The 27,940-nt window shown below is 41.4% G+C and overlaps 1 protein-coding gene across 1 annotated transcript; it reads right to left on the bottom strand.

The window, feature by feature from the left end:
- Positions 1-510: 510 nt before the first annotated feature.
- Positions 511-27,797, bottom strand: SLC38A8 (solute carrier family 38 member 8). The gene is made up of 10 exons (XM_074223178.1): positions 27,458-27,797; positions 19,559-19,757; positions 17,209-17,368; positions 16,161-16,262; positions 12,457-12,514; positions 9,043-9,157; positions 7,810-7,957; positions 5,485-5,690; positions 4,121-4,172; positions 511-1,622 (listed from the first exon to the last, which is right to left on the bottom strand). Exons 1-10 carry the CDS (start codon positions 27,644-27,646, stop codon positions 1,529-1,531), a joined length of 1,323 nt encoding a protein of 440 aa, XP_074079279.1. The 5' UTR covers positions 27,647-27,797; the 3' UTR covers positions 511-1,528.
- Between the last annotated feature and the right edge of the window lie 143 nt (positions 27,798-27,940).

Here is a 27,940-nt window from a genome sequence, read left to right as displayed (position 1 = left end):
TCCCAAACCCATTCCTATTCCCATTTTCCTTTTCTCTTTCAAGGGCAAAGAGGACCCAAAGGCAAATCACACCCAACAGCTCTGAAACTCATTATGGTTTCCTCCCAAATCCATCTCTCTTCCCATCTTCCTTCTTTTTTCAAAGAGACCACCATTCTCTGGTCTCCCAGGTTCACAACCTTGGAATCATTTTCTCATTACCCTTTCTCCAGTCCTCCTTATAACCAATAAGTTGCCAAATATCCCCAATTCTATCATCACAAGAGATTTCACATGCATTCCCTTCCCTCCACTTCAGTTACTCATCTTCTCCTCTACACACACACACACACACACACACACACACACACACACACACTCTGACCCCCAACGATTTCTTTTTAATTTTTTTTATTTAAGGCAATACATTTAAGTGGCTTGCCCAAGGACACACAACTAGGTAATTATTAAGTGTTTGAGGTTGGATTTGAGCTCAGGTCCTCCTGACTCCAGGGTCAGTGCCCTATCCACTGTGCCATCTAGCTTCCCCTCAAACCCGCCCCAACAATTTCAATTACCTTCTCATTAGCCTCCTTGCCTCCCATCTCTTCCCTTCTCCAATTCATTCTCCCCACAGCTGCCCAATTTATATTCCTAAAGTTAATTCTTATCACTTCCCAAGTCTGCTCAATAAACTCTGGTGGCTTTGTATTATCTATAGAATCAAATGCAAACCCTTCTGTTTGGCATTCAAAGCCCTTCACAGCTTGGCTCCAACCTCCTATGAGGTTCATTTCCTATGAAAGATCTTTCTTCATCCCCCAAGGTATTGGTGCCTCACTGAATTTAGCTTTAATTTATTCTGTATATAATTTTTTGCTCCCTATTCTTCAATAAAATATAAATTCCTTGAGGACAGGGCAGTTTCATTTTTGTCTTTGCATTCTCTGTGTCTAACTCTGAGTAAATTCTAGATGTTTATTAACTGTTCATAAGTAAAAGGAGGAAGTCTCAATCCCAGGCTTTTAGTGTGTATGTATATGCGCCTGTGTGTATGTGCATATGTGAAAATATATACATGTGATTAAGGTTATATATGTATATGTAATATCTTTTTATATAAAAAGGTTCTCAAAGTACTAATACTTGCTACCTCTTCATACAATGATTATCACTAAAGTTATAGGTCAGTATTAGGAGAGGTTCTATCAAGATAAAAAGTGAGGCTGCCCAGGAGCATCATTCTACTTAAGGAGAAACCAGAAAATAGTTACATGAATTTCAGGTGTCTGATGCAAGGGGTGGGGGAAAAGTGTATCTAGAAATTGTAGATTGTATCTATGCATGTTTATGTGTATGTGAACACATGTACACATGCACACACATGCTCTTAAGCAAAGTGAACATGTGAGAACATACTCAGGACCAGGTGAGTCTCAGCAAGGTCCCTAGCTTCTTGAACTATCCAAGAAGGATCTTTGTGTTCAGTGTTTCCCCGATTCCACATTCACATCTAGCTAGTGGCTCAAGTCTGTTTGAGAACAGAGCCTCAGAAGAGATTCAAGACAGCCGAACTGGTGCTCTGTCCAAAGATAAAGGCTCCAGTCAAGATGGAGACCACAGCCCAGAAGATCAGGCAGGACCTAGGAATTGAGGAAGGATAACAAGGGAAAAAATTTTTAAGTTCATTCTTGACATTTTCAAAGAAAAAAAGGACTGAAAAAATGAGTTTAATGCATGGAGAATGAATACAGACATTTCTAAAATATTTATAGTGATGAGAGCTTCTGGTCTATGAAAAATTAAATTGCAGGCAATAAGAACCCAGGTCTTTAGTCTTTTTTCCTTTTCAAAATCACCAAAGCAACTATCAAGGGTGAGGGAGAGGAGGAAATTGGTTTGTAGCTCAGCTCCTGTTCTTTTCCGCTGCTCAGTTTCTAGTGAGAGGGAGAACAGCAAGATATGGAAAAAGCCTGAATTTGGAGCCAGGATTTGCATTTGAATTCCCTGCTCTTGCTATCCACGGGTCTTTCTTTCTCTGTGCCTCAGTTTCCTTAAAATGAAGGTCTAGATGATTTATTACATGCAATGTTCTTTCAGAGGAGGAAGGATTAATAATAAAAAATTAATAGGCAGTAATAATTTGCTTATCATATTCATGTTTCCTTGAAAAAGTGGAGTGGAACAGTAGGAAAAATACTGACCTAGCAGTCAGAAGACCAGAGTTCAGATTCCACCTCAAATGTTCACTACCTGTGCAATTTGGAGAAAACCTGGCCTTAGTTTCTTCAACAATGAGAGGGATGACCTCTGAGCTCCCCTTTATTCCCTAAAACTATGAGGCTATATAATATTTAGGTGCCGGGTGAATAAAATTTAATAAAACAAATTTGAGCATCATGAAAACCTGGTAGGGGGAAAAAACCCACCAGTCTTATGGAATGACAAAACTAGAAGTGAGCTCAAGAATCATCTAACCCAACCCTCTCATTTTACAGATGGGGAAACTGAGACTCAGAAAGGTTATCTGGAGGCTTAACTAAAGAAACACATGTAATAAATGGAGTCAAGCCTCAAACCCAGCTTCCAAGATTCCAAAGAACATGTTCTTTTCATTTTAAATTAAAAAGTCTTTGAGAGGCAAAGCAATGAAGAAAGAGGAGGAGGAGGAAGATTTCTGCTTCTGCCCTGTAGATAGTGATCTATTTAAAGGGGTTAAGGAGAGAGGCTGATCCCATACTCACACCCAATTAAAATAGATCAGTAATATTTTCTATAATTTAGAAGAAAACCATGCTCAGAACACTTCCTTAAAGAAGAGAAAGAAAGAAAAGTTCAGAACTCAAACTGCTAGCAACCAGTTCTAAGGGCCAATCCATGAAGGACCTCAGAGGTATCTATGAAAATGAACATGCTCTCTATACATACCTGACAGGTGTGTGTGTGTGTGTGTGTGTGTGTGTGTGTGTGTCTATGTATTGTTGAGTTGTTTCAGTTGCATCGATTATTTGTGACCCCATTTGGGGTTTTCTTGACCAGGATACTGGAGTGGTTTGCTATTTTCTTCTCCAGCTCATTTTACAGATGAGGAAACTGAGACAAACAGGGTGAAGTGACTTACCCAGGATCACACAGCTAGTAAGTGTCTGAATACAGATTTGAACCCAGGTCCTCCTGACTCCATATATGCCTTTGTATAAAGACATTGAGGAGGAAACCTGATATCCCCCAAAGAAGTCTCTTCCATTTGGGGAGCAATTCTAATAGTTAACAGGATTAGTCCCTTCCAACAAATCTGGACCTGGTTCTTTGCAAGCCCTTTTTAAATTCTGGATATGCCAGATTTCATATGCCTTAAGAAGAAGGGACTTTAAAGTGTCCTGTAATACAAGGATGGATGTTAAATGTTTATTATTGCATGCTCCTTATATTACTTATTGAATATTTACTGTCTATGCTTGGAATTGTGGGAAATATGAAGATGTGAAGAAGTTCCTTTTCTCAAGGGGTTTCTTCTCTATTGGAGAAGATACTCTTAAAGTCTGGTAGATGATGCAATGGATAATTTGCTGACCCTGTAGTTAGGAAGACCTGAATTCAAATCCTACCTCAGACACTTACTAGCTGGGTGACCCTGAGCAAGTCACTTCATTCACCACTCAGCCTCAAGTTTCCTACCCAATAGAGGGAAGGGCTAAATTCCATAGCTTCTAAGTTCCCTTCTAGCTCTAAAGACCATATGTATAATATATATAGTATACAAAATAGTACATAATGGGGACAAAAGGAGAAAATCTAATAAAATGTCAAGAACAATCTGAAACAGAGAAATTTCTTTGGGGGGGTTACAGAATGGGAAGGGAAGGAGACTTCTGGAAAACTTTGTGGAGGAAATTTCAGATAAACTAAGCTTTGAAAGGAGGAGGATTTTTCACATAAGGAGAGGATGTCCTCCAGGTATGGAATATGGCAGGTGTGAAGACCCAGGGGTAAGAACAAGATGAATAAGTCATTTCCCTCTGTGTCCTTATCTATAAAAAGAGAGGGTGTAGAGATGAGATCTCTAAGATCTAAGATTCAATCTATGATTGACATCATTGCAGCTTAGGAAGGCAAAATTACCCTACCTGGGGGAACTCACCTTATTCTTGGCCCCAGGTTCTCCCTGTCTGCTGCACAAATGAGGCACAGCCCTGCCAACACAACATGAAAACAGGGGTCAGATGTCATATCCTTAAATACTTCTCAGAGTAGACTTTTTCATCCTATTACCAGGTCTACCACTCTCTCTGGTAGGACCTTCGCCAACCTCTCCAGATCTCAGCCTCCCTCCTCTTTCAAATGAGGAAACTGAACTAGACCTTCTCCAACTTTCCTTCTAGTTTTATAATTCTATGATGCTGAGGCTTTAATAGAAAAGCTAATTAATCTTGTTTCAAGAGCCCAAATTAGCATGTTTAAATTTAGGAACTGTGGAACACAAAATGCTTAGAGGAGTAAGGTTACTTTAAACAACTAGTTAAAATCCAAAAGCAATTTCCTGCTACCACCCGCAGATGGTGAGTATAATAAAAGGCCAAATTTTATACCCAGATACTTCTGACTTCCTGATTCCCTCTCCCACTCTGACTCTTCCTCTTAGAATTTTTTTTCTAACGATCTACTAAGAAGCATTAGACTGCTTTCTGTTACCACCCCCCCCCCCAGAAAAAGTATTCTGTGCAGAGAGAATATCCTTTGAGGTCACTGATAAGTAGATGGCTTTGGCTGGAATGGAGATATACAAAGGGGAAGTAATACTAAGTCTGTCTGGAAAGATAGCTTGGAACCAGATTGTGAGGGGCTTTAAAGGCCAAGATTAGATTCATGGTTTCACACTAAACTTCCTAGCTCTTCTGGGACTGATGGGATAACAGGATCTTGGGCTTGAACGAGAGAGGTATGGGGTCCCTTCCAGCTCTGAAACTCTATGGTAACTGCCACTTCTTTAGTTTGTTTTCTAATTTGGGGCTCTATTCAGTGTGCTAACCAAACCCAACACCTGTCATGGTATCTATTTCTATGTTTAATGATGATATACGGTAGCAGACTTCTCCAATTCAATGTCTTCACTTATATTACATTTTTCCTAAAAGCTTTTGGTCTTTATTGATTTACCATCAATATGCATTAAGAAGTTGGTCAACTTTTAATTCTCTGTGCTGATGAATTGTGATGGAACTCTGTCACAGTCCCAGGAGCTTTTATGACAATCTTACTTCATCATTTATGAAAATGAAGGGTTTCTTAGGAAGTCAATCAGGTCCTACACTGAAATTCTAAGGTTTAGGATGACATGGAGAAGAAGTTGGCAGGAGCTGGATATTGTTTCACTTTGAGGAGGACTTCCCAGCTCCTGACAGGATCCTCAAAGTCAGTCTAGGGTGTCCCCCCTCTTTCCCCCCAGAGACCTCAGTCTTCAGAAGCACAGCAAGAACCAAGCCTTTGGAAAGAGAAGATGCTCACCTGGGAAGATGAAGATGAAGAAGGCACTGATGCCCCCAATGACCATAATGACCTCCCCAATGTCGGGGACAAACAGAGCCAACAGAAGTGTGGAGGCTACCCACAGGCCTGTCAGCAGCATTCGGACCCAGGTTCCTGAAGGGTCTGCACATCTTCCAAAACCCCAGATAGTGGAGCAATTCAGCCAGAAGTCCTGTATCACTGACCTGGGAGAAGTCAGTCAAAGACTATTATTTATTATTAATTCATTATTGTGATTATTATTGTTATTATTATTAAGTGCCTACTAGGAACCAGGCTAGCACTGATGGAGATCCAAAGAAATGCAAAAGACAGTCCCTGCCCTTGAGGAGCTCACAATATAGTAACTGAAGAATACCAATCCGAGAGACCAAGCTTTGGCATTAGTGGACGCTAATGGTGTTGGTTTATCCCTTCTTCATCAGATGGGATCTATTTCTTTTCACATGATCTCCCCAAAGAACTTCTATGACAACCCCCTTACTAACCTAGATTTAAGTACCTGGTGTCAGGAGAATCTGGGTTCAAATCCTGCCTCCAACATTTATTAGCTTTGTGACCTGTAAAATGAGGGAATTGGACTAGAGGGAGGCACCTCCAAGTTTCTCCCCACTCAGTTGTAAATCAATGATACCATGTTTTAATTTGTATTTATTCTGTTTCCTTATAGACTCCATATACATATTGAGAGCAGGAATTGTTTGATTTTTTTGCCTTTGTTTGGCACCTTATAGCCATTTAATAAAGTCTTGATTGATTTTAAGATGTCCAAAGAAATACTCTGAATTGAACAAAAGTCAAATATATATATATATATATATATATATATATATATATATATATATATATATATATATATATATATGGAAGCTACACTGGACAGCAGCTTACCATGACAAGTGCTTTAGGGATAGAAGAAAGGAACTTGTCCTTAAGAAGATTGAGCCTCCCTAGGGAAGTGAGACTAACAACTCACAATGATTTACTACTTTAAAAGTTACAAAGCACATGCCCCACAGCAACCCTTGGAATATAGATTGTCAAGAATTATTAACCCCATTTTACAGATGGTAAAACTAAGGTCAAGAGAGATTCTTCTTATTCTTTCTCCACATAGTCTACATTAAAGCCAATATCAATCAACCCCTATCCTATGGCTTGCAATTTTCCATCCTTTCAGCCTTTACTGATCCTGTGCCTAACCTGGAATGCCCTCTTTCCCTCTTGAATTCCTCCCCGGCCTTTAAAGTGCAGCTCAAATGCCACCTTTTCTAATCCCCGCCCTCCAGAGGCATCACCCCTCACCTTAGACACCATTTTTTTGTACAAAAAGACAGATCCATGTCTAGAACCCCAGTTAATAAACATTTAAATCGAGTCATAACTTCCTAGTGCATCTACATATTATTGTATATTAAAATTGTATGTTGATAGCAGAATATCATGGGTCTCTTCCAACCCCAATTATAGAGGTCATCCCATCCAGTCTTTCACTTTACATAGGAGGAGACACATATGGATCAGAAAGATAAAGTGTCAGCTAGTATAGGTCAGAGCCAGATCCTATCATTCCCAATCATCATCGTCATGGCGGCTTCATTGATATGTGCCAGGCACAGAGGTCTAAATGCCTTATGAATATTACCTCATTTGTCTCTTGTAATACCCTACTGCTATCCCCATTTTACAGATGAGGAAACTGCAGCAGGCAGCAGTTAAATGACCTGCCCAGGATCACAAGTGTCTGAAGTTGAATTTGAACTCAAGTCTTCCTAATTCCAGAATTTCCTAACTCTATCCATTGCATTACCAGTAGATGCTACTACACACACACACACACACACACACACACACACACACACACACACACACACAATCACACACACTGCATCAGACTAAGATTCATGAGGATAGGAACTACTTTAGATCTTAACATTAGGTCTCCCCTAGCACCTAGCCCTATATCCAGTGTTGCTTTATATGCCTAAGAGTTAAAAGAATGGATGGTAAGTATCTTGGCTGAGGTGCAAGGATTAATGTAAGACATGAGAATTATAAAATATAATTCACCATTAAACTCTATGATACAGATTGTAAGGGAACATAGTAGGAGGCCAATTTTTTTTTTATAATAGTGATCTTGTCTGGCTGAAATCCTTTAATATTCCAAAGCAGGGTGCTCTAAGGAGCTGAGTCCCAGGGGCTAGAGGTAGCTCCTTCCCATTTCTCAGCTGAAACACAAAGGCTCAGTCCCACTGTAGGAATGACCTAGGACCCTCATCCAAGTAACTAACAAACTGTTACCTGCCCAGGAGGAGAGCAATCGGGTAGATGGTCACAATAGAGACGCCAAAGAGGAAGCGGGCAATGATGATCACGATGTCATTGCCGGGGTAGGACATCAGCACATCGGCAGAAACATTATCTCCAAAAGTCAGAAAACCATAAAGCCCTGTAAAGTTTCAGGGGATTTCAAATCAGGAGGGATTAGAGAAAATCTACCTCACTCCAGCTTAGAGTCCACAGATAGGACCCGGCTGCCCTTCGGGCTCAAACAAATCCCTTAACATCTTGGAAGATAGTTTTCTAAGTCACAAGGTCTAATGGGAGCCCAGAAGCTTCTCTACTGAAAGTTTCTGAGCCGCAGAGCAGACAAATTCATAGTTGCTAACTTAATAAGGAGATAGTGAGTGAGTGAGGGGAGGGAGAAACAGAGTCAGGGGTCTTCTACGACCTGTAAGTGGAGAGACAAAGTAGATACCTGTCAGTCCACCAGGCTGATGACTCACATGGAAAGTCTCTGGCTTAAGGGAAAGTTTTTGGACATCCCAAGAATGACAAGCAGATCTGATGGATCAAATAGCAGAGATTCACAGGGATAGTTTTGAGGGGCTTAAGTAAACAAGGCCTGAGTTTGGACCCTGTTATCTTCTGGAGCAGGATTCCAACTTTGTTTCATTAGTAAATTATGTGTATTCCTCTTCTCCTCATAACCCTCAACTGCATTTACAAAGCTAAGGGGTTAAATGAGATGTCCTGAAGGTCCCTTTCACTTCTCAATCTTAAAATCCTGAGTTAAATTTCCTGGAGAGTTGGAACAGTGTCTTATATTTTTTGTAACATTATTAGTAGAAAACTCTATATCAAGCATCCCAGGTCCCTATGGGCACAGTGAGAACATTATCAGACAATTCTAAAAACTGTCACAGACAAGCTACCATTCCTCACTGTCAGACATGAATTCTTTCCCTTATCATGTCACTGGTCTGAGCCAAAAAAAAAAAAAAAACCCAATGCTGGACTCAAAAATTCCTATACAAAGGTAGAGCCAATTCCTCTTATTCTTTCTTTTAAGTTTTATTATATTCATTTTACAGATGAGGAAACAGAGTCAGAAAAGTGAAGTTGCTCATTGACCCAAGGTTACACAGCTGGGAATAAATAGCCAGACTGCAGGCAGTGGCCTCAGGTCTCCCTCCCCAGTTTCAAATGTTGATGGAGAAAGGGATGCTTCTCCAGTTTCAGGTGGGCCTTTACCTGTCAGGGAATAGATGAGACAGCAGGCTAACATGGTGGCTACAGATACCACGGTCCAATGGGAGAGGTTTTGATTGTACATGCTACGGTAGATAGATACACAGGCTTCATGGCACTGAAAAACAAGGGAAGTCATTGAGTACCTCTATACCTACCCACTCGCCCTGGGCTCTTTCAGGTAGGAGAACAGACCATGGTCTTCACATCCTAGAACTCATTGGACCTCTGATCCAGGCATCAAGCTTAAAAGCCTCTACCCTGAGAAGGAATCCAGGAACAGGGTATTCTTGGCCTCCCCCCAAAGACTTTTGCAGCCTTGCTTTTTCTGGGGATGCCAGATGGCCTATGTGTGAACCTGCTCCCATGCTCAGTCTGTGGTCAGATGAAAACTATTCAATCACTTGGTCAGTCCATAAGGATTTATTAAGTATTTATGAGTCTGTGCCTGTGCCTCTGCCTCCAGGTCTTAGGATCACTCAATTCCTTCTCCCCCTTCCCCAGTAGTCACAGACATGGAGCTTAAATGAGCCTCAAACATTATTGAATCCAAACCCTTCATCTTATAGGAAGAAAACTGAGCTTTGGCTCATAGGCAGAGATTAACGAATGATTGTTTATTTCCTCCCTCCCCTCTGTTTTCTTTCCTTCCTTTTTCTTCTTTTTATTCCTTCCTTCCTCTATTTCTCCTTTTCCTTCTACCTCCTTTCCTTATTTTCTTCTTCTATTTCCCTCCTTCCCTTTCTTTCTCCTTTCTCTTTCATTTTCTTTCCTTCCTCCCTTTCCTTTCTCTTTTTTCCTTCCTTTTGTCTTCTTGCCTCACTTTCTTCCTTCTCTTCCTTCCCCTTTCTCTTTTTCTTTCATTCCTTCCTTCTTCTCTCTTTCCCCTCACACTCTTTTCTTCCTTCTCTTTCCTTGTCTTTCCTTCCTCATTCCTTCCCTTTCCCCCCCCCCCTCCTTCCCTTTTCTTCCTTCCTTCTTTCTATTAAGAGAAATAAAGTGATTTGCTTGGGTAACAAAGAGGTAGTGGCCGAGCTGGAATTCAAACCTATGTCTTCTGATTCCATCCTCAGCACCTTACCATGCTACCCCATCAAGTCCCTATCCCCCACCTATCTCCCTCCCATTCCATCTTCATGGATTCTTTTCTCTCCTAGCCTCACACTCTTTCCCAAGATTTCAGATCACTTTAAGGGCAGCTCTCCTTTTCTCCTGCAGGAGAGCATAGAGACCCATTCTGGACTCAAGTCATTCCTGGCTGGGGGTGGGGATGGAGAGGCTGGAGTCCATCATCAGCCCCCCTCTCTCTCCCTGCATCCAACATGCCTGGCAACAGCAGCCTTGGCCACTGTTGCTAGGAGAGGCAGGAGATGGAGCCCAGCAAAAGGGGGGTCAGGGCGCCCCCTTGTGGCTGTCTGGGCAAACACCTCGGTCAGACCAACCTGTGAGTGAGCCTTCCAGGGTTTTGAGGGCTTTTTCACTAAATACAGAAAGAAGTTGACAGCAAAAACATCCTCAAGACTTTTTGGAAAAAAAATATAAGGGATAAAAACAGAGAAGAGGAAAAATCTAGTAGCGTACTTTCAACAAACCACAGATGGCACAAAGTAAGAAATAATAGAAAAGAGGAAAGGAAAGGGGGCTGCTTTCGAGGTAAAGCTTTGGCCCTCCAAGAACAGGAATAAAGAAATCCTTACAGTCACAAGGAAAAACGGAAGATAAACCCCCCAAAATCCCTCCACACACCTGACTCTCAACCCCAAAGATTCATTCTTTTTTAGTTGGGGGGCAATTTGGATTAAGTGACTTGCCCAGGGTCACACAACTGGTAATTGTAGTCAAATTGGAACTCAGGTCCTCCTGACTCTGGGGCTGGTGCTTTATCCACTACACCACCAGCTGACCCAAGACTTACTCTTAATGGAGCAGGGAAACATTTTTCAGTTGGGAGCTTTGGGGCATTTCTGTGAGATAACCTATTAAAACAAGCAGGGAGCAGATGGAAAACAAATGAATCTTCCCTGAAGGAGGAAAATGAAAGGAGGAATGATCATCTGCTAGGAAAGGGAACACCTAAAGCAGAAGAATCTCTGCCTTACTCCTACTTCTAAATCCTCAGAGCTAGCTACATACCTGAGACAAGATATGGTTGTTAAAGGTCCCAGCCTATCCAGAACCCAGAATTCTCCAGAGAAGACAATTGAGGGTCTGCTCTGTGGAGCTGCTAAGTCATACAGAATCCTTTCATAAAGCTTTTTATAAAGCTAATGCTCCTCCCCCTTCTCTCCCTCTCTATCTCTCTCCCTCTCTCTCCTTCTCTCCCCCTCCCTCTTTCTCTTTCTCTCTCTCTCTCTCTCTCTCTCTCTCTCTCTCTCTCTCTCTCTCTCTCTCTCTCTCTCTCTCTCTCTCTCCACCCCCTCTCTTTCTCCTCTCATTTCTCCTTCTTTCCCTCTCTGTCTTTCTCCCTGTCTCTCCCTGTCTCTCTTCCCCTCCCTCTCTCCCCCCCCTCTTTGTGTCTGTCTATCTGTCTGTCTGTCTGTCTGTCTCTCTTCATCTGTCTTATTCAAGTCCAAATCTAGTCTTCGATCATGGGAGAATCCCTGGATTCTCTAAGGCATATTTCAGATTGGATTATACAATCTACCTGCAGGCATATTGCCAAGTCCCTGATAAATCAATCTATCTTCACATAGTTGACAGAGTAATTTTCCCCAATCAACCTTCCCCCTACTCACTAAGCTCTCTGTTACCTTCAGTCTCAAATAGAAGGTCTTCTTTGGGGCACTTGACCACACCCTACATTTCCATCTTATATCATATGTTCTACTCTATGCTGCAAGTCCATTCTTCCTTGTGTATGTCCATGCCTTAGCAAAATGGACTCCCTCCTCACCATCATTTGGAATCCCTGATTTCCTTGTCACTCTGTCAAAATACCACCTTCTTTGAAGCCTTTGCGGGTTCCCCCTTACTGCCTTGACCTCCCATGTTCCCACATGAACTTCCATGTTGCCACTCCCCCAAATTATTCAGTGATGATTTTATATGTAAGGTCATAACATTATATTATACATAATCAGGCTGCCCTGATCAAACTGAAGGTTTCTGAAGGCAGAAGTAGTTTATTTCTGTCATTATAGCACCAGGGCCTAGCACAGTGCTTGATGCAGAAGAGCTACTCCATAAATACTTATTCATTGATTAGGTGGTTCTACCAAGTTGAAAAGTTTTCAGTTCAACCTAAACAAAAGCTCTTACCTTTTATCCAATGCCCTGCCTACTTAAGTCTGAAAAAGCTCATTCATTAGCAAAAATTGGCCACTGGGTAATGAATTCTTTAGTCATGGCAACCCACGAAAGAAAAGGGGGAAAAAATTTTTAAAGCTTTTTTTTTCCTCTACTCAAGTTAAAAATTACCTGAAATCCAAAGCAGATGGTGGGGAATACATTAAATACAGCAAACCAGGAGGAAAGTCTGTAAATAGATGAAACCAGGTGTTTAATAAAAAGGAGGAAAATGGAAACTCCAGCTAACATTAGATGCACAGAAAGTACAAAAAGATATGAGGAAACATTTTGCTTTTAATTGAACATGATAAAAATCAGGCTGCAAAAGATAAAAATGTGTGTCCAGTGCTTTTGGTTACTGGCTGTTCTCAGCCCAAAGGGATGGTTGGGATCCATCTTGCCAGCTCCTCTCTGGGATGAGGTAAGGGGAGAACTTGTACCCTCTTCCTTATTGCCTTCAACATCCTGTTTGCCTTGAGCAAAAAAACAGAACAGGTCAAGGGAATAAAGCATGTATGTTAGAGAAAGTTGGTAAATCTACCATTTTGATGGCAGTTTGGGACATTTATCTGCTATTTCCTGGCTGTATTTAACACTTTATGGACACAGAACTGCCCATATACTACAAGTATCAATCAACTTTCAACACCATTGTTTCCTAAAGTTTGGTTCTTCCTGACATTTCAGCTCTACTCACTGTATCCCTGACCATCTGGTGCTACCAAGAGAGCTGGGTGGACTCAGCAACTTCTGGAATGTCTTTTGTGTGACTCCCAAGAAACCAATTTAATTGAATTGGGCCAACTCCTTCCAAGATCTTCCAACAACCCCCGAATTGTATTCTATTCTCCCTTATTTGTCAGTCTCCTTTCCTAGATCTTCATCCAGGTCCACAGTCCTGGACCCTCTTCTCTTCGCTCTCTATTCTATTTCACTCCATGAAACCAGCTCCCATGGTTTCAACTCTCATCTCTATGTAGCCGATTTATATATCCAGCGCTCTTACCTCGCTCCTGACCTCCAATTTTGCCCCTCTGCCTGCCTATTGGACATTTTGAACTGGCTGTCTTATAAACATCTTACTCAACTTTTCCAAAACTGAGCTCACTATCACCCCTCTCCTCCACCCCAGTCCTCCCCTTTTCCTAACTTCCCTATTACTGAGGAGCCTGTCATCTTCCCAGGCTCCCAAGTTTGAAAACCAAACTTCACTCTTTGACTCTCCCTTTAAGTTACTAAGTCCTGTTGCTTCTTCCTATGTAAGAACTCTTATATGTGTACACTTCACTCCTCTGACACTGTGGCCACCCAGATGTAGGCCCATATCGCCTCAAGTCCAGACTATTGCAGTGGCCTGCTTGGGGTGGGATGGGGCTCTCTCTGCCTCAAGTATCCTCCAACTCTATTTTCTTCTCAATTATCAAAGCAATCTTTCTGTAGTACAAATTGGAGCAGTTAGTTGATATAATGGATAGAGCACCATGGCTGGGATCAGGAGAATCCCCTCAGTTTAAATATGGTCTCAGATACTAGCATGAAACCTGGGAAAGTCACTTTACCCTGTTACCTCAGTTTCCTCATCTGTAAAATGAATTTATCAAAGAAATGGCAAATCATAGCAGAATCTTTGCCAAGAAAACTCCAAATGGGATCACAAAGAGCTGAAATGACCAATCAAAAACACAAGTTTGATAATGTCACCTCCCTATTTAGTCACCCTCTACAAACAAATATAAAATACTCTACTTAACTTTTAAAGTCCTACCTGGCCAGTGTCCCCTCCTACCTTTCCAGTCTTCTTCCTCCTTACATCTCCTCCCCTTCTCTTTGATTCAGTGACACTGGCCTCCTCCAAGTTCCTCCCACTATACGCTCCATCTCTTGATTGCAGGCACTACCACTGGCTTTGTCCTGTGACTGGAACTCTCTTCCTCCTCATTTCCAGCTCCTAGTTTCTTTGAGTCACTAAAGTTCCATGAAGAAGCCTTTTCCAAACCTCCTTAACTTTAGTACCTTCCTTCTGTGGATCATTTCCAATTTCTTCTCTAGTTTTCTTGTTTGTAGTCAGTAGTTTATATGTTGTCTACACCTTAAGACTGCAAGCTTCTTGAGAACAGTGATTGTGTTTGCCTTTCTTTATATTGCCAGTATCTGGGAATATATCCTTGATTGATTGATGTTTGTCCTTCATTCTAGAAGGTCATGACATCAGGGAGGTGATGCTATGACAAGCAAGTGAATTGGATTTGAGTGGGAGTGGGGGGGTCTTTGCTAAGTCACCAGTCTCACTTTCTCCTTCAGAACTATCTGATCCAGTGGCCAGATATGGATCAGGATGACTGGAGATAGCCCTGAATGTGAGACAATCAGTCAGACACAGTTTGTTACCTAAGCGGTTCCCTTAAAAGGGCCCAACCCAGGACTTTATTCTATAGTTGGCCAACCTATCCTGTGGAACCCATGTACTTTTTCCTATCCTTGCTAAGATCCCTAAAGTGATTCTTCCAATTGTTACCATCCCACCTACCCCCAGGCCTTTCCAATTAGCCTAGTCTGATTGCCTCCTAATCTATGAGTGGCCCTATCACTGACTACTTTAGAATCAAATACTTTCCGTGAACAGTTGGGCTCCCATTCATTATCAGGCATCCCAGATGTAGTGGGCTATGCTAAAAAGTCCCCCAGTCTGGGAATCCATGACTTAGATTCTAGTCCCAGCTCATCACTTACTAGTCATGAAGAGTCATAGAATTTTATACCTAGCAGGGAACAACCTAATCTGACTTGCTCAATTTACAGAAGGAGAAGCTGAGGCCTAGACTGGGAGAGTGGGCAATAAGAGGGGGTAGAGTCAGTTCAGTGAAACCTAACTAGGTCCTCCCAATGAAGAATTCTCATCTTGGACAAATTATTTTAAGCCAGCCCAATTCTCAGTTTCTTCAACCATAAAACAGGGGAGACTAGTCTTTATCTTTTGTCATAGGGTTACAAAGATCCAATGAGACAATTGTAAATGGGAAGAATTTTCATCATCCACATGATACAGAGAAAAGGAAGCATTTATCAAAGAAGCATTAGGAGAAAAACTCTGGTCCTGGAGTCAATTCCAATTCCAGTCCTTTACTTACTAACTTTGGGCACCTAGGTGGAGCAGTGGATAGAGAATAAGGCCTAGAGTTAGGGAGACCTGAGTTCAAATTCATTCTCAGACACTTGCTAGCTAGGTGTCTCTGGGCAAATCACTTCACCCTGTTGGCCTCAGTTTCCTCATTTGTAAAAAGAACTAGAGAAGGAAATTGTAAACCACTCCAGTATTTCTGCCAAGTCAATCTCAAAATGGATTATAGAGTCAGATACAACTAAAAAATGACTGAACACAAGAACTATGGACAAATCACTTCACCTCAATTTCCTAAAAATGAGGGACCCCTAGAATCTAGTGACCTCTAAATGCCTTCTTGCTCTACATGCATGACAATTAATACTAAGTACTTAACCTCTCTAGACTCAGTTTCCTCACCTATAAAACAAATGGGTTAGACTTGGAGGCCTTTAAGAACCCTTTCAGCCATAATCTATACTCCTTTGGTCTACAATTAATCCAGATACGGATATGAAAAGATGACCCTCAAGGATCGGGACTGGAGTTGCTGCCATTCTTCCCTTCATCCTCTAATGAAATGCTAACTTCTTGAGGGGAGAAATTTTTACTTTTGTCTTTGAAACTCCACATAGCCAGCAAAGTGCCTAGCATATTTGAAAAATGTTTTTTGAGTTACCATTTCTCTCCAGCTGCCCTGGGGATCAGAAGTAGCTAGTTCCCTGACACCAACCTCAGTGACTGATGGGTTTCAGGAATGAGGGCATCCGGCTTCAGGTAATATTTCACCACGATGACCAGGCTCAGATAGCAAGCAGCCAGCGTACCTAGGATGCTAATGAACACACACACACACACACACACACACACACACACACACACACACAGATGTCTTTAGTTGGACTCTCCCATTGAGCTGAGACTGGGCTCACATGGTCTTTGATTAGATTAGAATGAATGAATAAGGAACAAGAAACCTAGCCAAACAGGCGCCATACCTGGCTGGTTTGGCTGGCTTCCTGGCTGCCATGTTAGTGGCTTCATATTTATTAAGAAACCAGAGACAGAGCCAACGATTTACTCTGTTTCTTGGATTCTGCTTTGCCCTCCCCTCCTATGACAAAACTACCCAGAAATCAAATTTGAAATGGGGTTGAGGAGGCAGGGAAGACACCTGTCTCATTCTTCCTGAACTCAGTTGCTTTACTTTTTCCTGATCCTTTAGCATTAAAAGTCTGATTTTGGGGGGGCAGCTAGGTAGTACAATGGATAGAGCACCAGCCCTGGAGTCAGGAGGACCCGAGTTCAAATCCAACTTCAGACACTTAATAACTGCCTAGCAAGTCACTTTAACCCCATTGCCTTAAATAAATAAAATCAGACTTTTTAAAATGTCTGATTTTTCCTTCCCATGTGGGAGAAATAGTTTATCACAATGGACAGAGGGCTAGGCTTGCTGCCTCTGATTCATATGATCTATTGACTATGGATACTTATTGAAAACTGTCAGTTTCCCTCACCAAACCATTTTAGATTCTAGATTACAGAAAGGTAGTATTGATGGACAGACTTTTCCACTAGGCATTTCCCTTACTTCTGAAATCATAGGTCTGAATTGCCCCCCTAAAAAAAGGGGATGGTGGGGTGTGTTTATTGGAGAAATATAATTTGTAACACTCCAGTCCCTTTCCTAATCTCAGCCCAAGAAAAGTCCAAACAAAATACATGGGGGAAAATCTCAAGACCTCAACTGGCACAGCAAAGAGTAAGTGTGGATATACCTTGTATACTTCTGGAAGCTGATTTCCCGAGGTGCAGACAAAGGGAAAATAATGAGGATGCAAAGAATGGACAGCGTGAAACGTTGCTCTGTATACCAGGGCCGAGGGACAGCTGAGACACTCCCACTGAGGGTCTCATTTGGCAAGAAGAGATCACATACTGTAGAGAACAGAAAGGAAAATAAGGGTCACGTTTATGAAGAGGACCTCAAAGGTCATCAAGTTCAATTCCTTCAATTGGCAGATAGGGAAACTGAGACCCCAAGAGGTCTCCTCACCAGAGATCACTGAAGGGGAAGAGTTGGGGTTTCAACCCTCATCCAATAACACTGGGGCCACTAGAGATTCCCAGGAGAACAGCAGGGGATGCTGGTTAGGAGGAGCATCTACTCATCTCCTGTCAATAATAAAATCAAGGGTTTTTAGCAGAAATTCCCAGGAGGACAATGAAAGAAAACCCAGGGTTTCTTCAAGCTGGCTTTGATCTACAGACAGGGAGCTAGCTATCAAAATTAGCCTGTGTTTGGTGACCATAAAAGTATGCTGCACATACAAGTTATTATCGTTACTGTGTATCTCTTATCAAGTCCACTCTTTCTAGGGGGGGCATTTTCCTGCCTGGGTTCAATCAGAAGATCTGGGTTCAAATCTCAGACTTGCCAATTACAAGGTAAGTTATTTTATTTATTTATTATATATTATCTATTGAATCAGTTTTTATCACCTATAAAAAGGGTATAAGAGTACTTATAATCCCTACCTCATAGGGTTGTTGTTGGGGAAAGTGCTTTGTAATCCTTGAAGTGTTTTAGAAATGTTGTTATTTGTTATCATTATTATCATCATCATCATCATCATCATCATCATCATCAACATCATGATCAGCAGCATCATGATGTTCTTGGACAATCCTGTGTATTCCTTATCCTTGAAATCTATTCTTAGGTTTTTCCATAAAAACAGACGTAAACATCTATCTAGATATACACACACAAACCAAAATATTAAAGAACAATGCAAACTTTCCTTCCTTTCCTTAAGAAGGTGGGAGACTGGCTACCAAATGTTAAGACGGTTTTTCAGAATTGTTTTTCTTTGTTACAAAGGAAGACTCACTGGGTTGGGGAACAGGTATATATTCATAAATGACTGATGTGAAAATAAAAAGCATCAATTACTACCAATTATATCCTGCTTTAAAGCTAGCAAAGTATTCTACGTGAATGACTTGTGGCTTTAACCTTTAACAGTTTTTAACTGCATTAAGACTTTGGGGACAATCTCATCTAATTTGATCCTTACAACAATCCTAATCATGTATGGCTCTTTATGACCCTATTTGAGTTTTCTCAGCAAAAATACTAGAATAGTTTGCTATTTCCCTTTCCAGTATTTTATAGATGAAGAAACTGAGGCAGAGGTTCAGTGACTTGCCCAAGGTCCTACAGCTAGTAAATGTCTGAGGTTGGATTTGAACTCAGATCTTCCTGATCCCAGAAACAGCACTCTATCCATTTCAAGACCTAGAGGAGGTAGATGCCATTGTTATTTTTATCTCCATTTATCTCCAATAAGCCCAGAATCACACAACTAGCAAGTATCTCCAGGTCCAGTCCTCTATCCACACTACTACCTGGTTGCATCATTGAAATTGTAATTTAGAGCATTCTTTTTTTTTAAGGGTTTTTTTTTGCAAGGCAAATGGGCTTAAGTGACTTGCCCAAGGCCACACAGCTAGGTAATTATTAAGTGTCTGAGGCTGCATTTGAACTCAGGTACTCCTGACTCCAGGGCAGGTGCTCTATCCACTGGGCCACCTAGCCACCCCGTGAAATTGTAATTTAAAAAAAAAGATAACGAAACTGTGTTCCTTAGGGCAGAACAAGAGTTACAGTCAAATCTCACTTGAGTTTTTCCCCCAATCACCTAGGACGACATGCCTTTTCTCTAGGGCAGCCAGCGGCTGGCACGGCGCTCTACTGTTTGTTAAGAACATAGCATAAGGGATTTGAAGTTTTCAGGAGATTCAGGACAGAACAGAATTAAATTTAATTTGTTAGTGATTAACCACAATAAAATGGTTCTAGCAGGTAGAGGAGGGTGTCATCAAGAAATTAAACCAATAAGCTTTATAGTTCTTCAGTTCATTGACTCTGTGACCCTAATCAAATCTCCATCTCTTCCTGAGCTTAGGTAACTTCTCCTACCTAATTCACAAGGAAAGTGCTTTTGTAAACCTGAAGCCATTACCAAAAAGCAAGTTGCTCTAAGATTGCCAAAGGAGGAGAGCTGTGGACCTCTCCATGGTAGGGATAAATTCTCCAGAAACATCTAAACTCATGGTACTTACATTTTTCCATCTGATCACTCACAACCTTCAGGAAGGCCACAGAAATCATGAACATATCGATAATGAAGCAGACTTCACAGAGCTTCCCAATGACAGATCCACAGAGCACTCTGACCACACCCTGGTAGGTGAACTGGCCACTGACAGAGGCAGCATAGCCCAGGATGACCAAGCCACTGATGAGGAAGACTAAAGACACCTGTCAAAAGAAGACTCTTCAGTGAAGGTGAGTTATGACTGTTAGCCTCCCACAGTCAAGGACCAAGTTTGGGAAAAGTAGAGATATTCAGGAGTCACATCCTTCAATTGCTGATACACTTCAGTACAAACTCATGCCCCACAGGCCATGTCAACTAAGTCTCTTCTATCTTCTATCTTCACTTTTTCCCTACAGAAGGATTGCAATCTAGAACTCGGTAGAATCTGAAATCTTCTAGGATCAAGGTTCATAGACTCTTGTGGGAAAGAATTTAGGATCTATAAACTTGAATTGGGTGGAAAAATGCACCATTTTTTAAAATAACTTTTGGGTTCCTTAGCAATCTTCTGAATTTAATTCATTTAAAAGCTTTATTATGTGATGGAGTATGATTGTTCTATAAGAAATCATGAGAGTGAAAACAATGTAAAGACTGGCAAATTGCCTTCTGTGGGGGGTGAGGGAGGGAAGCAAGATTAGGGGAAAAATTGAAAACTCATAATAAATAAAATCTTTAAAATGAAAAAGAAAGAAAAGAAAAGAAAAAAAAGAAAAGAAAAAAGAAGAGAAGAGAAGAGAAGAGAAGAGAAGAGAAGAGAAGAGAAGAGAAGAGAAGAGAAGAGAAGAGAAGAGAAGAGAAGAGAAGAGAAGAGAAGAGAAGAGAAAAGAAATCATGAGAGGTTAGATTTCAGAAAAGCCTGGAAAGACTTGTATGAACTGATGCAGAGTGAAGTGAGCAGAATCAGGAGAACATTGTACACATTAAAAGCAACATTGTTAGATGATCAACTATGATGGAATTAGCTCCTTTTAGAGTTCAGTGATCAAGGACAGTCCTGAGAGACCTGTTTTGGAAAATGCCATCCATATCCAGAGAAAAATCTATGAAATATGAACTGAAAAATCTATGAAATATGAACTATGTTGACTTTTTTAAACTTTTATGTTTTTTCTTTCTTTCTCATGGTTCTCCCCCACTATATTCTAATTCTTCTTTCACAAAATGACTAATATGGAAATATGTTAAACACCTTTTTACATGTACTAACTATATTAGATTGCTCCCTACCCTGGGGAGAGGGGAAGGGAAGACTATAGAAAATGTGGAACTCAAAAGCTTACAAAAGGATGAATATTGAAAACTATCTTTGCATGTAACTGTAAAAAAATAAATACATATTTTTTTAAAAAGTATGATTCTCAGAAGGGGATCATAGGTTTCACAAAACTGCCAGTCAATCAGCAAGAATTTATTAAACACTTATGTTCCAGCCAGGATACTAAGACCTGCCAAAGGGTGACAAATAGTTGTTCTACCTACCTCAAACATTTCATTTTATAGATAAGGAAACCAAACACCAGAGGGAGGGTGATTTATCCAAGACAGGCAGCAGAAGCAACAGAATTGGCATTTAAACCCAAGTCTCCTGGATCCAGAGGCATTATTCTTTCTACTTGACCATGTACAAAGGTAGCTCGTTGTAGCAGGAAGACTATTTGGATCTGAATATTAGCTCTAATATTAATTTATAAGCTTTTCAGTCCTGGGCAAATCACTTAACCTTTTGGGGATTCAGTTTCACCATGATGTTTGTCCTTCACTTTCAAAGAAGATCATGACATCAGGGAGATGATAGAGCACATGAATTTGATTTGAGTGAGGGGTACTGTGCTAAGTCACCAGCCTCACTTTCTCCTGCAGAACCATCTGGATCCAGTGGCCAGATATGAATCAAAGACAACTGGATATGGCCCTGGATGTGAGGCAAACAGGGTTAAGTGACTTGCCCAAGGTCACACAGCTAGTAAGTATCAAGTGTTTAAGGCTGGATTCAAACTCCCATTTTCCTGTCTCTAAAATCAGTGCTCTAGGGGCAGCTAGGAGGCACAGTGTATATAGAGCACCAGCCCTGGAGTCAGGAGGATCTGAATTCAAATCTGGTCTCAGGCACTTAATCATTACCTAGTTGTGTGACCTTAGGCAAGTCACTTAAACCATTCCCCTGCAAAAACAAACAAAAAAACCAAACCAAACAAAAAAAAGATCAGTGTTCCTGCCTCAGTTTTCCCATATGTGAAATGGAAATGATCATACTTGCACTACCCGACCTGTAGGGTTGTTGCAAGGAAAGGCTTTATTGACCTTAACATACATTGTTTGGGGAATGGCAACAAATGATAGCACATGAACATAATAGACATTATAGCACCACAAGGAATTATGTACATGAAGAATGTAGGCATTTCTTTGGGAAAGTTGTATGAAGTGGCACAGAATGAAATAAACAGAATTAGGAGAATAGTTTAATGACTAGCTCTCTGGTGTTAGAGTCAGGAAGAGCTGAGTTTGAATCTTGCCTCAGACACTTATGATCTCTGTGGCCATGGACAATCATTTAACCTCTCTGGGCTTTCAGTATCCTGATTTGCTACATTAGGAATTTGAATGGGATGAACTCTAAAGTCCCCTTCAGTTCTGAAGATAGCATCCTCTTCCTCATTAGCACAGAGAAATATTGAAAGACTTCTAAAGCTTAATCAATGCAGTGACCAACTGTGGCTTCAGAGAACTTTACATGAAGTAAACTTCTTCCTATCTGTTGCCAAAGGGTTATTGCTGTTCAGTTACTTCAGTGGTATCCAATTGTTTATGACCACATTTAGGGTTTTCTTGACAAGGATCCTGAAGTCGTTTTTCAGTTTCTTCTCTAGCTTATTTTACAAATGAGGAAACTGAGGCAAAGAGGGTTAAGTGACTTGCCAGGATCACACAGCTAGTAAGTATTTGAGGCTGGATTTGAACTCAGAAAGTTGAGTCTTCCTGACTCCAAGTCTAGCCCTCTGCCCATGGCAGTGTTACCCAGTTATAGTGGCAAAAGGTTAGCAAACTATATACATATATATATATATGCTCTATGAAAAATATATTCTCATAATCGGCCAATGTGTTAATTTATTTTGACTATACATATTGATTACAAAGGAGAGTAGTCCTAGTGACATTAAAAAAAATTAAGATATTTTTAGTAGAACTTTAGGGCACAATATAAATGTGAATTATTATTTTTCTCTTTATTGCCAAGGGCTTAAATACTCTGATTAAGAGAGAGCTAGATTGATAAAACTCAGTTCAGTCACATGGTCTTTCTTGAATCACATCCCAGAATCCATTCACTCCTCAGAAATAGCATCTGTTCCCACTCAGCCATATGTTATACAAAGAACACTGAATCTGGGGTCAGGGGACCTGGATTGGAGCCCTGGACTATCCAACCTTGGGCAAGTTGGTTCCCATTTCTAGCTCTCAGTTTTTCCCTTTATAAAATGAGTGGGTTAATCTAAATGACTTTTAATTTAGACAATTTTATGAATGAAAGTAGGCAAAGATAACCTCAAGGGTTTGAGACCATATTTATAGAAAGACTTTAAAATAAAAAACAGAAGAGGAGGGTCATTGCTAGGGGGAGGAGGGTTGGGGTTTCTTTTCAAGATGTAAATTATCAGTGGAAGTACCCAAGGAAAAGGGCAGAAGTTCAAAAATCTAGATGGTGCTTCCTCCTGGTGTTTGGTTTCCTCACCTATAAAATGGGGTGTTTGAGTTAGATAGAAGAGAAATTCTTAACCTTTTTTGTTATCAACACCTTTGGCAGGTCTTAGCATAGTTCTGGAACATAGTAGATGTTGAATAACCCAGACCCTAACATGGAACCCTTCACACAGAAGAATTATTCTTTTTTAAGGCTTAGGATCATAACTTTAGACCTTGAAGATCATCTGGTCAAGGGGATCAAATTAAGGGGAGCTAGGTGGAATAGTGAATAGAGCACTGGCCCTGGAGTCAGGAGGACCTGAGTTCATATCCAACCTCAGACACTTAATAATTACCTAGTTGCATGACCTTGGGCAACTCACTTAACCCATTGCCTTGCAAAAAAACCCAAAGAGGATTGAGTGTGTGTGTGTGTGTGTGTGTGTATGTGTCCTAGAGCCCTTTTGGCAGCTTGACAAAGCCTATGGACCCCTTCTCTGAATCATCTTTTCAAATGATTGAAAGAAATGTTCAATTTCTGCTATGTCAATAAAAATAAAGATGCAATTTCTTCCCTTCTAAGTTTGTGGACCCCCTCCCTCCCTGAAATTTGCCTAGGGATTAAGGAAGTCCAAAAACCTCAGGTCAGATCAACCCTAACACCCTCATTTTGCAATGAAGAAATTAAGGCAAAAGTGATTTGCCCAAGACTGTTCAGGTAACAAGTAGTTTAGCCAAGATTCCATCTTCAATGCAAGGGAGGGCAGGGGAAATCTTTGCACCACACCACGGAGCCTCTTGTTTTTCGAGGAGAATCCCCTCAGTTTTAAGTGTAGTGCAATGATCGATTTGAAATGAGAAGACCCATATGTAAATCCTAACTGAAAGACTGTGGGAAACTCTTGGCCTTTTCCTGAATCTCAGTTCTCTTAATCAATTCAAGAACTGGTTGTTCTAAAAAGAAGGCAGCTGGAGTCAATCACTTCTTGTATCTTGCATCTATGATCTCCAGATCACATTACTATGACCTGACCTTATACTGAGCCATCTTTTTAGTAGTCTGAATCAACCAAGATTTTCATTTCCAATCTTCTCTGACATCATCAGCCCATCTAATGGATGTCAAGAGAAATGGTTTTTACACAACAGCCCAGAGGGGAAAAAAGCCTTATTGACAAGTAAAAAGTCACATGCTTTCTCCTCAAGGAGGAAAAAAAAATCCATTAGACCTCCAATAATGTTTATTTACTACCATTTAAATAGCCCTGTACTGGGAGGTATATTTATCTTTCTTATACAAATAAATGTGAAATCTTGTCCTCCAGGAGTTTAAAATCTAATTGAAGAGATAAGATGAATAAATGGGAAAAGTCAACTCACTACAAGATAATGTTGTTTTTCCCTGCAGAAAGGAAAGTTCTAGAATTTGAGAAGTGGGAAATGCCAACTCCAGCCTGGCTTGGTGGCTATCATTCTGAGCAGTTAGACTAAAATACCAGCTATGTGCAAAACACTGGAGAAAACAAAGATGACAAAGGGCACAGTCCCATCCTCAAGAGGTAAGAAGCTACAAAAGGTTATCTAAAGTATGAAAAGTCAGCGAATTTTGAAAGGACCATCAAAAAAGCAATTTTACAAACTGTTCTAACAGCACATACACACAGAAGACTAGTGGTAACTGTGATTTTGCTTCTTCTCTATCATTTAGGTACTCCTAAAAGTACCAGTTTTAAAAATAGGAGAAAAGTTAGGCATGGGGGGTTGTTTACACCTATAGATTCCCACGGCTGGGGAGGCTGAGATGGGTGGATTGCTTGTATTTAAGTTTTCAGTTGCAGTAGGAGTAAAAGTCAGTGGAATCAGCACTGTCTGACACCTACTTGGTGAATGAACCCTTGGAAATAAAGGGTCACCAAGTTGACTAAGGAATGGACTGGAAAAACAGAGCAAGTGGAAGCTTTAATATTGATAAGCACTGGGCTCAGGAGTGACCAGTGGATCTTCAGCCTGGACAAGACAGTGAGACTCAGTCTCAAATATGTATATGTGTGGGGATAGACATAGGGTCACATGGCAAATAGGTATGAGAGGTGGGTTTGAACTCAGATTCCTTTTGACTACAAGTCTGATACTCTATCACTCTTTCCACTGCTCCCAGATGTCTCACAATATTTGTCTACTCCTTCCTCTTTCAAAAGATAGAACCCAGCCTCAAGTAGGAAGCCTTTCTGCTTGGTAAGAAACAAAAAAAAGGGGGGGGGGGGAATACACTACTCTGGGAGTTAAGAGAACCAGATTCTATTGCAAGTTCCATCACTAAGTCACTGGACGACCTTGGGCTATTCATTATCTGTCTCTCTACTTGGCTTGGCTTCTCTCTCTCTCTCTGTCTCTGTCTCTGTCTCTGTGTGTGTGTGTGTGTGTGTGTGTGTGTGTGTGTGTGTGTGTAACTGACTCTCTGTATGTCTGTCTCCCTCTCTCTTCATCTCTCTTCTGTCTCTCTCTTGCCCTCCCTCTTCCCCTCCCCATTTCTTTTCTCTGCCTCTCTCTCTGTCTCTCTCTCTGTCTCTCTCTCTGTCTGTCTCTCTCTCTGTCTGTCTCTGTGTGTGTGTGTCTGTGTGTGTGTAACTGACTCTCTGTATGTCTGTCTCCCTCTCTCTTCATCTCTCTTCTGTCCCTCTCTTGCCCTCCCTCTTCCCCTCCCCATTTCTTTTCTCTGTCTCTCTCTCTCTATCTGTCTGTCTCTCTCTGTCTCTCTGTCTGTCTCTCTGTGTCTCTCTCTCTGTGTCTCTCTGTCTCTCTCTCTCTGTGTCTCTCTGTCTCTCTCTGTGTCTCTCTCTGTCTCTCTCTCTCTGTCTCTCTCTGTGTCTCTCTGTCTGTCTCTCTCTGTCTCTCTCTGTCTGTCTCTCTCTCTCTGTCTCTCTCTCTCTGTCTCTCTCTCTCTGTCTCTCTCTCTCTGTCTCTCTCTCTCTCTGTCTCTCTCTCTCTCTCTCTCTCTCTCTCTGTCTCTCTCTGTCTCTCTCTCTGTCTGTCTCTCTCTCTGTCTGTCTCTCTCTCTGTCTGTCTCTCTCTCTGTCTGTCTCTCTCTCTGTCTGTCTCTCTCTCTGTCTGTCTCTCTCTGTCTCTGTCTCTCTCTGTCTCTCTCTCTGTCTCTGTCTCTCTCTCTGTCTCTGTCTCTCCCCCCACCTCATTTCTTCCTCCACAATTGTAGAGGCCCACGATCCCTTCCAGTTTTTACGGCCTATGATGACTCAGCATGCGCACAAATGACTACTTAAGAAGGTAAAGTGTGACAGGGACAGAGGGGAGGAGCAGGCAAAGGGGTTAGGAGAACTCCAAGGAGGGAAACATGGACCCCCCACCCCAGGGTGGGAAGAGTTAGAGCTTGAAGAAGAGAAAGGAAAACTTGACAGAAATGAAGCCGGAGAAGGAAGGAAAAACTCATCAAGGTACTGGGGCCAGAATGAACACAGAGAGGGGAGGAGGGCAGAATGAGGACAAGTGAAGGGGAGTCGTCTGGTTTGTTGGAAAGAGATTATTAGTATGAAAGAAGGCTAGACTAAAAGAAAGACAGACAGTAGACAGAGACAGGAGTCACTTCTCAGGGAGACACACAAAGCCACAGGGAGAGAGAGAGAGGCAGAAAGAGACAGAAAGACAGAGACAGACAGAGAGACAGAGACAGAGGTAGAGATAGAGAGGGAGGAAAGGAGGAGAGACAGACAAAAAAGATTCTCATGAACCTTGAAGAAGTCTTGATTACTTAGCCCTTTAATTTGGTTTATTTTTTTAAATTTTGTCTTAAAATAGGATTTTCACTTTTGTTAACAGAGGTAGTGGGTAGAGAGGGCCAGCTTTGAAGTTAAGAAGGCTGGAGGTCATGGTTTCAGACTGAGAATTGGAACAGCCCTTATGATATGACTCCCTCCTTTTAAGAGTAACCACCAACCTGCATTGGTGAAGGCTTTCCACACTGATGTCAGAGGGAGAAAGAGGAAGAAAAATATTTAGTCGATCAACCCACATTTGTTGAGTTTTGCTCAAAGTTATTTGTTGTGCAAACTCCTTTTTCTTCTCTCCCCCCCCCCCAAGGAAATTACCCTCAAACTAATTTCTTACACCTCTTCCCTAGGAATTCCTGGAAACCAAAGTGAGGCTCCTGGGGACTCACCAGTTCCATGATTAAAGTGGGGGTTATGCCACCTGCTTGACTGAAAGCCCATGGAAAGTTGAGAAGTCCGGCTCCTAGAGCTGATTTCAGCAGAATAAAAACAGCTCCCACAGAAGATAAGCTTGGTGTCCTGGGATCCAGGGAAGGCTTGTTCAACAGACCAATGTTTTCTCTGTTCGCTTCTTCCATATTTACAAAAGGAAGGGTGGAAATAGGCCAGTTTTCAAAATTTTCTTTCTTCTTGTTCCAGTGGATCTCCTTCTCCAAGAATCAGTTTAGATCTGCCCCTGTCTCTGGAAGTCTTCAGTTGGAGTCAGTGAATAATACACCTCGACTTCCCCCAACCACCCAGCTACTTTGAGGAGAATTTGACAAGAGTACATTGGAGGCAGACTCCACCCCTCCCCTCAGAGCAGCACCTTTCTTCTGCCCCAGACCTCATCACCCAATTTCCACCCCCTCAGCTCTACCCTCACCTCTCCT

Source organism: Macrotis lagotis, chromosome 1 (assembly GCF_037893015.1).
Source record: "Macrotis lagotis isolate mMagLag1 chromosome 1, bilby.v1.9.chrom.fasta, whole genome shotgun sequence".
In the NCBI taxonomy this organism is placed as follows: Eukaryota; Metazoa; Chordata; class Mammalia; order Peramelemorphia; family Peramelidae; genus Macrotis; species Macrotis lagotis.
This window is presented reverse-complemented; position numbering and strand designations above follow the sequence as displayed.

Bases quoted from the DNA above. Each gene is read 5' to 3' on its own strand.
- SLC38A8 (XM_074223178.1), bottom strand. From the start codon at position 27,646: ATGGAAGAAGCGAACAGAGAAAACATTGGTCTGTTGAACAAGCCTTCC. The intron at 12,515-16,160 runs GTTGGTGTCAGG...ATCTATTTACAG, and splicing joins GAAACCCATCAGTCACTGAG to ACTTTCCTCCTGGTTTGCTG. The intron at 7,958-9,042 runs GTAAAGGCCCAC...GAAACTTTACAG, and splicing joins TCTCATCTATTCCCTGACAG to GGCTTTATGGTTTTCTGACT.